This window comes from Aulonocara stuartgranti (genome assembly GCF_965226115.1).
Source record: "Aulonocara stuartgranti genome assembly, chromosome: 20".
In the NCBI taxonomy this organism is placed as follows: Eukaryota; Metazoa; Chordata; class Actinopteri; order Cichliformes; family Cichlidae; genus Aulonocara; species Aulonocara stuartgranti.
This window is the reverse complement of record NC_138956.1, coordinates 20,299,377-20,310,939: the sequence shown is the minus strand read 5'-3', so window position 1 is coordinate 20,310,939 and position 11,563 is coordinate 20,299,377. Positions and strand designations below refer to the sequence as shown.

Genomic DNA, 11,563 nt, shown 5'->3' with positions numbered 1-11,563 from the left:
AACAAAAGCATTCAGCAGTCATTTCATTAGGCACACCTGTTCTGCTGCTTGTTAATGCAAATGTTAACCAATCACATGGTACAAAGACAAATCTATTTAAGTGTGTAGACATGGTCAAAACGGCCTGCTGAAGTTCAAACCAAGCACCAGAATGGAAAAGAAAGGTGATTTAAATGTTGATGCCTGACGGGCTGAGTATTTCAGAAACTGCTGATCTGCTGGGGTTTTCCTGCACAACCATCTCAAGAGGTCACGGAGAACGATCTGAAAAAGAGAGAATATCTTTGCAGAGCTGCAATTTTCTGTGTGAAAATGCCCTGTTATCTCAGAGGTTAGAGGAGAGTGGCCAGACTGGTTTGAGCTGGTAGGAAACTAAGTCAAACAATCGTTTTATACAACCAACGCACAACAGAAAATAACCCAGGTGCCACTACTGTCTGTTAAGATCAGGAAACTGTGACTACAATTCACACGGGCTCACCAAAATTGGAAAACAGAAGAATGGAAAAAGAATTTGCCTGATCTAGTGTCTTGATTTTCTGCTGTCACGTGTCAGAATTTGGTAGAAACAGCTTTCAAGCATGAAAGCATGGATCCATTCTGCCTTGTCTCAACACTTCAGGCTTGTGATGTTTATCTAATGGTGTGACGGATATTTTCTTGGTACCCTTTGGACCCTTTAGAGCCAAATGAGCATCTTTAAAATGCCACAGTCTGCCTCATTATCGTTGCTGACCATGTCCTTCCCTTCATGACCACATTGTATCCATCATCTGATGTCGGTTTTCCAGCAAGATAAAGCACAAAGCTCACAATATCTGAAACTGGTTTCTTGAACATGACAGTGAGCTCACTGTTCTCAAATGGCTTCCACAGACACCAGATCTCACAGAGAGAACCTTTGGGTTGTGGTGGGATATCATGGATATCATTGGATATCCCAGTTCTTTGATCTTTGGGCTGAAGGAAGAACAACACAATCTCAACAATCTCATCAAAACAATTCTCTTTATTCCATACACACTTTGAGCATTACAAACATCCGGACAGGAGGGTGTCCGCCAGAAGTGTCTGACCATTTCTCACATTCTTATAGCTCCGGCCCCCCTCCGCACTAAGCATTCACATTCACGCCTCTGTTAGTGCGACCCAAGGCAGCTGTGGCTACAATGTGGCTTGCCATCACCAGTGTGTGTGAATGACTGAATGTTCTGTAAAGCGCTTTGGGGTCCTTAGGGACTAAGTAAAGCGCTATACAAATACAGGCCATTTACCATCTTTCTCTCTTACAGCACCTAAGTGACGGCCTTGGCTTCCTGTTTTAGCTCCTCCTGATGAGATGGGGCAGAAAACCTCTACAATATATTCTGTTCTCTTTGTAATCAGAAAAGGAAGGCCATGATTCGACACAAACAGCATTTCTTATAACTCAGCAGTATAATGCATCATAAAACGGTGTAATGATTTCACAATCTTTAATCCAAGGAATAATGTGGCCTATAGCCGTATAATGATTCAACAATTCTTTGATTAGAAGTAAAAGGTGGCATAAGATAGTATAGTAATCTCACAATGTGCACCCAACAAACCTACAGCAACTGTGTGATGCTGTCATGTCAGTTAGTAGGGCTGGGTTAATTGATGACAGGGTACACCCTGGACAGGTCGCCAGTGTATCGCAGAGCTAACACAGAGAGACAGACACCATTCACACTCACACCTATGGACAATTTAGAATCATCAGTTAACCCAACTGCATTCAAACTCCACACAGACAGGCTCCTGTGGAGTCAAACTCAGGACCTTCTTGCTGTGAGGCAACAGTGCTAACCACCGTGCTGCCCTGTGAATCAATAAATGATCAAAAGGGGGGAATGTGATGGCACTGGAGAGCTGCTGTACTCTGTACTGTTTTCTGAGACCTTTGCCAAGGCAAATTAAAATCTCACAGAGACAACTTTCAGATTTCCGTAACAGCTGATACTGACATAACAGTGTCACACAGTTGCTGTTGGTTTGTTGGCCGCATATCCATGATGTTCCACCACATCCCAAAGGTACTCTCTGTGAGATCTGGTGTCTGTGGAAGCCATTTGAGAACAGTGAGCTCACTGTCATGTTCAAGAAACCAGTTTCAGATATTGTGAGCTTTGTGCTTTATCTTGCTGGAAAACCGACATCAGATAATGGATACAATGTGGTCATGAAGGGAAGGACATGGTCAGCAACAATAATGAGGCAGACTGTGGTATTTTAAAGATGCTCATTTGGCTCTAAAGGGTCCAAAGGGTACCAAGAAAATATTCGTCACACCATTACATCACCGTCACAAGCCTGAAGTGTTGAGACAAGGCAGAATGGATCCATGCTTTCATGCTTGAAAGCTGTTTCTACCAAATTCTGACCCGGCCGTTTGAATGTGACAGGAGAAAATCAAGACACTAGATCAGGAAAATTCTTTTTCCATTCTTCTGTTTTCCAGTTTTGGCGAGCCCGTGTGAATTGTAGCCACAGTTTCCTGTTCTTAGCTGACAGGAGTGGCACCTGTTGACGTGTTGTGCGTTGGTTGTATAAAGCGGTTGTTTGACTTAGTTTCCTATCAGCTCAAAGCAAACTGGCCACTCTGCTCTAACCTCTTGAGATCACAAGGCGTTTTCACACAGAGAAATATTGTTTCTGAGTCAAGAACACCTCTTCCTTTTAATTTGCAAGCTTAGGTCAACCTTTTGACACCAGACTCCACAGCTTACTTGCTATGTAATAAGCCTGCAGTCAGTCAGTGAATGACCTAATCAAACTTGGCATGCTTTAATCTATCCTTGCTAATTAAGGGTTTCATGTTTTAATCTCTCACAGCGATCTTTTTCTTCTAATATATTGACACTCCCCCATCTTTGTTATTTTAATTGTGGCCTTTGCCTTCAGAAATACCTTCATTTTTCATTCCCCATGACGCTGAGGGTGCTGTAAAATGGTTTCAAATCAGTAGATGTAGATGCACATGCACAATACCTATACATACCTACCTAAAAGTAGATGCACATGCTGATGAATGACCTCTTATAGGCCCATCCTCCTCCTCAGTCATGCTGGATTTCCACAATTTCTGCAGAAGCACAAAACTCTGACCTAAATTACATGTATACTGATTTATCATGCAATGTGAATAGAACTAGTAGAGAATTACATGCTACATTTGAAGAAAGATGATTGAAAGATATACCATAAAGGCAGAATTCTGGACAAACACTCTTGCCTTTGGAACTGGTGGATTAAAAAACCCCTGGAGCAAAAGGGCAGTTAATAATATCTCTATTTAATGAAATGACTATTAAAATAAGCACAGGTTTTTTTGATGCTCTGACAGAATTAAATCGTTTAATATAGTGACCTGCCTTGGAAAGTATGCCAGGTTAGATTATCTCTAAGTTAATGTGCTACTCTGACGACAACAACAACAACAACAATAGTAATAATGATTATTATTATTATAACAGTTCCGTTTTATGCAGCCACATAGCTAATCAGTTTGCTTAGAGCAACAAAGGAAGCGCCGCTGCTGTCTTCTTGCTCGCGCACGCACCGCTGGCTACAATGGTAAAAGTGCGTGCTCGCTCCCGCTGTGTAGCGACAAGATGGCGGTCGCCGCCGGATCAGGTAAAACGGTTGAGACGTATTTAATCACTGCGAAAAGCTATTTTTGAACAGTGTTGTCAGTGAATTTTTACCGCGTACCTGTTAGGTTTTATGATTAGATGGATTCCGCATTGAGGCGCTGTGCTATGTTGTGTTATTACATAGAAGCTAAAACAAAGCTGAGGAGAATGAATAGGAAGCGATGCTAGCAGCTAAGCTATCTTAAGTTAGATAAAAGGACAGCAGGTCTCACTTCAGTGCTGTTTTATGGGCGTGGAGCCGTTACTCGCCAGCCATCAGCAAATATGAGGCATTGCAACTTGCTTATGCGTTTGTGTATTCATTTATACATTTTAATTTAATAGTTTGATTTAGGATGCTGCTTAAATTACAGCATCCTGTTGTCAAACCACAGCACCGCCACCCCACCGGAAAATGACAGCCTGTTTGCGACATCAGATTATTTACAGGCGCGATGTGTTGCAAACCGGGTGTGTAGCGTTACTTAAATGTCATCAAGAAATGCGGGTGAATCCCGCAGTAAGACGGTCTTCCTGCCCGGCTGTTAAACGTAAACAGTGACTGTACGTTTTCCGAGAGCTCATGAGGGAAACATGACCTGCGCTGAGCTTCACTGAGCTTCTCTGGAGACGCCGGTGAGCTGAGCTGAAATGCTGCAGCAGCTGGCAGTGTGACTGGGTTTGTTTGGATGGCTCTGTTAAGGGTGCAGCCTCGTCGTATCTCACTGCGGAGGCCAAGTGATGCGGCACCGCCGGAGCCAGATGCTCAAGTCTCACAGGACGTGAAAATAACACCTGCTCTTATCAAAAGGCTCACGTAGGCTGCGCAGCTGAGGCGTCCCTTATTTTTTCTGTCTTATTGAGTCATAACTTCATAACTGCAAGTCATTTTGTCTGGCACACTGCTGGCAGTTTTATTTAGCTTCGTAAATCTACCTGTGGCTCTGGAAGTTTGCATGACTGAATGGCTGTGTGTTTGCCCACAAACAGGCGTTAAAGTTCCTCGCAATTTCCGGCTCCTGGAAGAGCTGGAGGAAGGTCAGAAAGGTGTGGGAGATGGAACGGTGAGCTGGGGCTTGGAGGATGATGAGGACATGACCTTAACACGATGGAGAGGGGTGATCCTTGGCCCCCCAAGGGTTAGTGGTGCCATTTTTAACACCTGGATGAGGACTTTGCAGGAGCAGGGGAGTGTTGACCAAGCCAAAAGATTAAGTTACTTAAACCAAAGGTGTCAGGTTTGATTTGTGCATGGCATGATGTTGGGGAGCAAATCAGGTCGTCCATGTGAAGAAGAGGAAAACATCGAGGCACTAACACTACTTTGCAGTGCTTCGAATGAATGTTTTTGAATTAAAACAGAATAAATGTGAAGCAGAAGCACAATTAAACTCCTGACTAAAGACCAAATATCGCATAAGTTTGCAGCATAATGTTGTTTTTGACTGCTGACAGATGTCCCAGTATCTTTTTAGTTAATTTTTATTTATAGGTATTTATAAATACTTAGCACTGCTCAGTGCTAAGCTGTAAAGTTGAAATGACCTATATGAGACTGTTATTGAAAATGCTGTTTTTAAATTATTGACTACAGTCCTTTGAGGACCTCTTTCACAGGACCATGGACATTACCGTATGTTAGATTGCAGCTGGGTCAGCCAGTTTGTCTTCATCTACAGTGTATTCATTTACTGTGTGACTGGGTAAAACTGCAGCAGTGCTGTCACAGTTACAGCCTGTATGCAGGGAGCATAAAAAAATTCTGGCATGCCACCAAATGTTTTGGCCAGAGCCAAAAATTGTAATAAAATTAGCAGTTATGTTAATTATAGCAGACATTTTGTTGATTAGATTAAAGCAAAAGGCACAGATTTGTGTAAAAACAAGGTACCGCAGACTCTTTAAACTCTCCCCAGGGCCTTTGTGAGTCAGGAGAAAAAAAACCCTACAAGGGTATTTCCTGCCTTAGTTTTCACATGATGTTGTTGCACACAGTGAACATTGTGTACTTTTTTTTTTTTTTTTTTTTGTTCTTCAAAGTTCGGTGTGCTGTCTTCTCACCTCTCCCTAACTTCCTTTGATCAACAGACAAGCTATGAAAACAGGATGTACAATCTGAAGGTTGAATGCGGGCCAGGATACCCAGAATCACCACCTTTTGTCAGATTTGTGACAAAGATAAACTTGAATGGCGTGCACACCTCCAACGGTGTGGTATGTGAATTATTTATCATTATTCTTAAGCTTGATTGGCTCATTTTGGATGCACTCTGTGGAAGGAGCATCATATCTGCTCTGTGGAGTCAGATAAACAACTGATCAACTAGCTTAAACTGGCCTATCACTGATATGTCAGGATATATGTTTCGTATCATCTTATTGTTTAATACTCTCACTTACTGGTTGAATATTGGCTGAAATATCAATATAAGATTTTATTTACTCCTTAAAAGTCCCAAAAGGTCCAGCTCTGCAGTTGTCTGGTTATGAGTTCATATCATCTTGTTTAGAAGACGGCCATTGGTTCCATGGAAAAAGACGATAATAGATGATTTACATAATGTACATCTCGATCTTTATTCAGATGTTTTAGGATTTTCCAAGAGTTTTTTTTTTTTTTTTTTTTTTTTTTTTAAAGATCTCAAAAAATTGGTAATATGTGGGATCTTTTTTCCTAACTTACATGAGCACCATGCAAGTTAGGAAGAAAGACGAGGGCCAGTTCAGCCTTCATTCTTATTTAAAAACCCACTTAGGGACAGTAGGTAGAGTGGTGACCCCATGATCAGAAGGTCGGGGGTTCAACTCCACTGAACGGCTACCCTGAGGTACCCCTGAGCAAGGTACCGTCCCTACACACTGCTCCCCGGGCGCTGCATTGGTGGCTGCCCACTGCTTCACTGGGTGAATGGGTTAAATGTAGAGGAACTATTTCCCTATGGGGACTAACACATACACACACATTATACACACATTATACTTTCAGACTTTTTTATTTTTATTTTATTTTTTTACTTTTAATGCAATATAATATTATAAGAGATTAATTGTCTAATATGGTCATCTCAGGCACACTGCTCTACCTTTAAACACCCACCTGCTACTCAAACCTTTTATTTTACGTGGCAAAACGCTGGGGGCAAAGGATAAAATTGCTTGTTTCAGTCTGTGGATAAACTGAGATGCTGTACCAAGGTAATTCATTAAGGATCGCTGTGAGCTATGGATCATGCGAAGCGACACTAGTCTATTTGGAAATGGAATAGATACAAAGGTCCCCTTTTTTGCACGTAAATAACATGACTTCCTCGCTTCTTTGTGGGTGGTTGCACTCATTTCACTTGGTCGAGCGTGTCAGTGCTCATTCATCTGTTGCTCTGCTTTTTTTTTCTCTAATTGTATGCCCAAGGTTAATGTGTGAAGCGTGACTTAAACACATTGCAGGTTAAAGCAGCAGTAAATCAGTTTCTATTAAAATAAATATGAATACCGGTATAATGGATCTGAACAATGAAATACAGTTATTAAAAAATAAATAATTTTTAAAAACATTTTGGTGCTTTAAAAAGGTAAATCCAAGATGGGGGATAATTACAATGTCTAACTGCATCCATCTCCACCCTGCAGGTTGACATGCATGCAGTGTCTGCGCTGGCCAAGTGGCAGAACTCCTACAGTATCCGGATGGTGCTGCTGGAGCTTCGACGGCTCATGACCTGCAAGGAAAACATGAAGCTTCCTCAGCCACCTGAAGGGCAGATCTACACCAACTGAGCCCCTGCTACTTTTGACTCCATGTTTTCTTTTTGTTTCCCACTTGTTCCTCTCTCTGTTTTGCTTTCATCCCTTTATCCCATCCCCCGCCATGTGACATTCCACCTCCTATCAACACCTTGGCTGAATGCACACACAACAGAAAACTTATGAATACAAGCAGATACATGCAGACGTACACACAGACACTGCTGTACACACACACACACACACACACACACACACACACACACACACACACACACACACACACACACACACACCACTTATTAAGCCGTCATAAGTCATTCCAGCCCTCTGTCCTCTCCTATCACTGGAGCTCTGGGTGGACTCGAGTCAGTCCACACCAGATACGATCATTCGAATACTGTACATCTTACTAATCTTTTTTTTTATTATTATTATTTGTTTAAAAATGCAGATTGTACAATAACATAAATAATATTGAGTGTATCTCGTTGTGTGTTGACTTTTTTTGTATACATATCTTCACATCATATCTTCGAGGATAGTTCTCCATCAGGGTGTACGTCTGAAACCTCTTATCCAAAACACATTAAATTTTTATTTTTATTTATTTATTTTTTCATGATGAGATATTTTATTAAGCCCGTGTTCACACGAGCTTATAAAGAATTGACTGGATCTCAATAAGTGGGTGCACATGACTGTTAAAAGAAATTCTGTCTAAGAAAGGTCCAAAGTGAGCAATGCATATTCATGCTACTATACCTGATCTTAAGCATATGTACTGTAGGTCTGCAGTTAAACCATGCTCTAAAAATATAAAGGAAACAAGCTACCTCTTTTGAGCCTGTATAAAAAAGAGCAACTATCTAATGTGAATGTGTCTTGCTCTTTCTCTTTCATAAATCCAAATTCATGCTTGTCACATGGTTGTGATGCTCGATCTAACTATACAGGGCGGGGCATGTGAGTATGAAGTCATGCAAGTTTACAGGAAGAGTGACAATGCTGTTTAAATGTTCTTTAATCACCTTAGCAGTTGTGGTAGAAGATATGTAGACATGTAATTCATTTAACAGGAAATTTCCCCCCTCAGGCCATATTTACACAGATACACAAGTCTTGCATTGCAATTATATTTAATATACCTTGATAAGCATGAAGTAACATCTCATGTTGTTTTGGCACCTTTATGGTAATTGAAATAATTAGAAACCTGAATAATAAAATGCGCTGTCAACCAAAAATGTTCAATTTAATTAATCAAGATTAAATAAATGGGGTTGTCCAAACGGACCATTTGTTCTAATTTTGGCTAATCCTAAAGGGCCTTACTAAGCAAGACACTCAGTGTAGAAAGCTTCAGTCCCTGTTCAAATACAGTGTACTAGTGCCTCTCAAAAATGACTAAATATTATAATAAGTTATTTTTTTGCAATTTCATGTGCAATAGGTCAAACCTTTTTTATCTTAATTTTGATCATAGCTTGTTGCTCATGAAAATTAGAAATCCAGTAAATGAGTAGTTTGAATAAATTATTATTTATACAGTATAAATACTGCAGACTAGTACATGAAACCACTATGATGAGTGACTATGCTGATTTGACAGATGTCTGGATGATGACCATTGACACCCTTAAGCCACCGAAGGTCACTGCTGAAAAGGCCGGCTGTTTGTAAAATAGTGTATTAAAGCATATTAAGGGAAAGTTGACTGGGGAAAAGACTGATGACTGCAGGCTCGAGAAGAGTTCAAGAAGGAGCTTCACAAGAAATAAACTGAGGCTCTGTATGTCCCCCAAGAACCACCATGCACAGATGTCTTCAGGAAAGAAACTACATCTGTCGCATTTCTAATCTAAAACTACTCCAGAACCAGGGACAATGGCAGAAGCATCTCGCCTGGACTACGGAGAAAAATGAACTGGACAGATGCTTCTGATTTATAAAATCAGGTCCTAAAGTCTGGAGGGAGAGTGCAGAGTTACAGGATCCAAGGTGCTTGAAGTCCAGTGTGAAGTTTCTGCAGCCTGTGATGATTTGGGGTACCATGCCATCTGCTGATGTTGGTTGTGTTTGGTTAACTGGAGCTATAAGCCAAAAATAATCAAAATGAATAAAACAAACAAACAAAAAGCAGAAAGCCACCACAGCTCCCCACAGCTGCTGAGCTCCAGGATGGATTGACGTCATTTGCTACAGATTCTGTCCACTGAGAATTTATTCCCAGAGAAATGATTCAAAGTACATTAAATTTGTTTCTCTAACATCTCCAAAATGTGGTCTGGCTGTCAGTTTGCATAAAGGCTGAGCTGACTCTACAACAACAGACTGTAGCCTGGTTACAGGCTAAAAAAAATCAAGCCACTAACACCTTTAAAGATGTGTGACTGGAAATGATAACTTCCTCGAAAACACCATTGTTCTCTCACTTTGTTAAACTTACAAGAGTTTTTTTTTGTTCTCAGCTTAGAATATTTTAGCACGTCTTAGAGTTAAGTAAAACCTGACTCTACTTCTACAGAGTGTGCTTTCTGCATTAGTTACAAGTGATAAACTGGTCATTAAACACATCAGAGCTGCTTTTCCACCATCCCTGGACTCGCACCAGTTTGCATACAGGGAGAACCGGTCAACCGAGGATGCGATCGCCACAGTGCTGCACACATTACTGAAGCACTTGGAACACAGGAACACCTATGCACGGCTCCTCTTTGTAGACTACAGCTCGGCTTTTAATACCATCCGGCCATACAAACTCCGTCCCAAACTCCACCAACTGGGACTTAACTCCTCTCTGTGCAACTGGATTGTGGACTTCCTCACTAACCGTAGACAGAGTGTCAGAGTGGGTAAGAACACCTCTTCCACCCTTGTGGTCAACACCGGTGCCCCTCAGGGGTGTGTTCTGAGCCCTCTGCTATACACTCTCTTCACCCATGACTGTATTTCCTCCTGCGCGTCCAATCTCATTGTTAAGTTTGCAGATGACACTACAGTGCTCGGACTTATATCCAACAATGATGAGACAAACTATAGGACAGAGGTGCAACAACTAGAGTCATGGTGCCACGACAATAACTTGGTCTTAAACACCAAAAAGACCAAGGAGATCATTGTAGATTTCCGGAAGAGGGGTCATAACAACCATCTGCCTCTCTTCATTGGCAGTGAGGCGGTGGAGAGGGTGAGCAGTTTTAAATTCTTGGGGGTAACTGTGACCGAGGACCTGTCCTGGGGCAACCATATCACCTCAGTTGTACGGAAGGCCCAACAGCGCCTCTACTGTTGAACTTCTACAACTGTGCCATCAGCAGCGTTCTGACGTATGGATTTCTAGTGTGGTTCCCCAGCTGCACCAAGGCCGATCAGCAAGCACTCCAGCGGGTGGTGAAAGAAGCTGGCAGAATTATTGGAACAAGTCTGCCAGAGATCAGTAATATCTTCCCCACTCGCTGTCTGAGGAGGGTGCACAGTATCCTGCGGGACCAACATCACCCTGCGCGCCACCTTTTCCATCTGCTGCCCTCAGGGAGAAGGTACAGGTCTATACAGGCCAGAACATCCAGACTGGCCAACAGCCTGTATCCACAGGCTGTGAGGCTCCTGAACTCTCTGCCCCCCTCTCACGGACAATAACCATATCCAACTTCTTAATAGCAATGAACTGGTCTGCATTGGTGCATCATATCTTTATTCTCTTCCCCCTCCTGCCCCCCCCCCCCCCTCTTTCTTAAATAGATAACTATCATATCTGATATCATATCTCACAGTACAATAATATTGAATGGGTTGCATTGTTGTATTTTGTCATGTTTCTCAGGTCTTTGTCTGAATTTCTACGAACATTATTGCTAAGGATTGTCTTATTGCATTGGAGTCACACTGGGTTAAATATGTACACTTGGGTTTTAAGGGGTATTTATTATTTTCTTCTTTTTTTTTGGGTTGTATGGAAGCCCCAAACGCAATTTCATTGTTCTTGACAATGACAATAAATAAATAAATACTAAATAAACACGCTTGAAAAAGGCAAAAAGGGACAAAAAAAAAAAAAGCTTTGTATGATATTAAATACATTTTTGGCCTTTTATACATCTACCACATAGTACTCAATGCTTTTAAGCATGTGGGTCATGTGTGTGACCTGGTGAAGTTCACAC

The 11,563-nt window shown here is 41.5% G+C and overlaps 1 protein-coding gene and 1 long non-coding RNA gene across 3 annotated transcripts; one reads left to right on the top strand and one right to left on the bottom strand.

Moving 5' to 3' along the window:
• The first annotated feature begins 3,558 nt into the window (after positions 1–3,558).
• LOC309697098 (ubiquitin-conjugating enzyme E2 variant 1-like) lies at positions 3,559–7,883 on the top strand. Of its 2 annotated transcripts, XM_082518752.1 has the most exons (4): positions 3,560–3,657; positions 4,647–4,795; positions 5,745–5,870; positions 7,284–7,883. In XM_082518752.1, exons 1-4 carry the CDS (start codon positions 3,636–3,638, stop codon positions 7,428–7,430), a joined length of 444 nt encoding a protein of 147 aa, XP_082374878.1. In that variant the 5' UTR covers positions 3,560–3,635; the 3' UTR covers positions 7,431–7,883. The 2 variants fall into 2 exon arrangements, with proteins under 2 accessions (XP_082374879.1, XP_082374878.1); XM_082518753.1 differs by lacking the exon at positions 5,745–5,870 and having other exon boundaries at positions 3,559–3,657.
• Positions 7,455–8,654, bottom strand: LOC309697099. The gene is made up of 2 exons (XR_014273751.1): positions 7,652–8,654; positions 7,455–7,621 (listed from the first exon to the last, which is right to left on the bottom strand). It is a non-coding gene; the product is annotated as an uncharacterized lncRNA (long non-coding RNA).
• Positions 8,655–11,563: the final 2,909 nt, after the last annotated feature.

What these genes read in the sequence shown, in the direction of transcription:
- LOC309697098 (XM_082518752.1), top strand. Translation starts at nt 3,636, where the DNA reads ATGGCGGTCGCCGCCGGATCAG. An exon ending in TGATCCTTGGCCCCCCAAGG is followed by an intron (nt 4,796 to 5,744) that starts GTTAGTGGTGCC and finishes TTTGATCAACAG; the next exon opens with ACAAGCTATGAAAACAGGAT. An exon ending in TGCACACCTCCAACGGTGTG is followed by an intron (nt 5,871 to 7,283) that starts GTATGTGAATTA and finishes TCCACCCTGCAG; the next exon opens with GTTGACATGCATGCAGTGTC.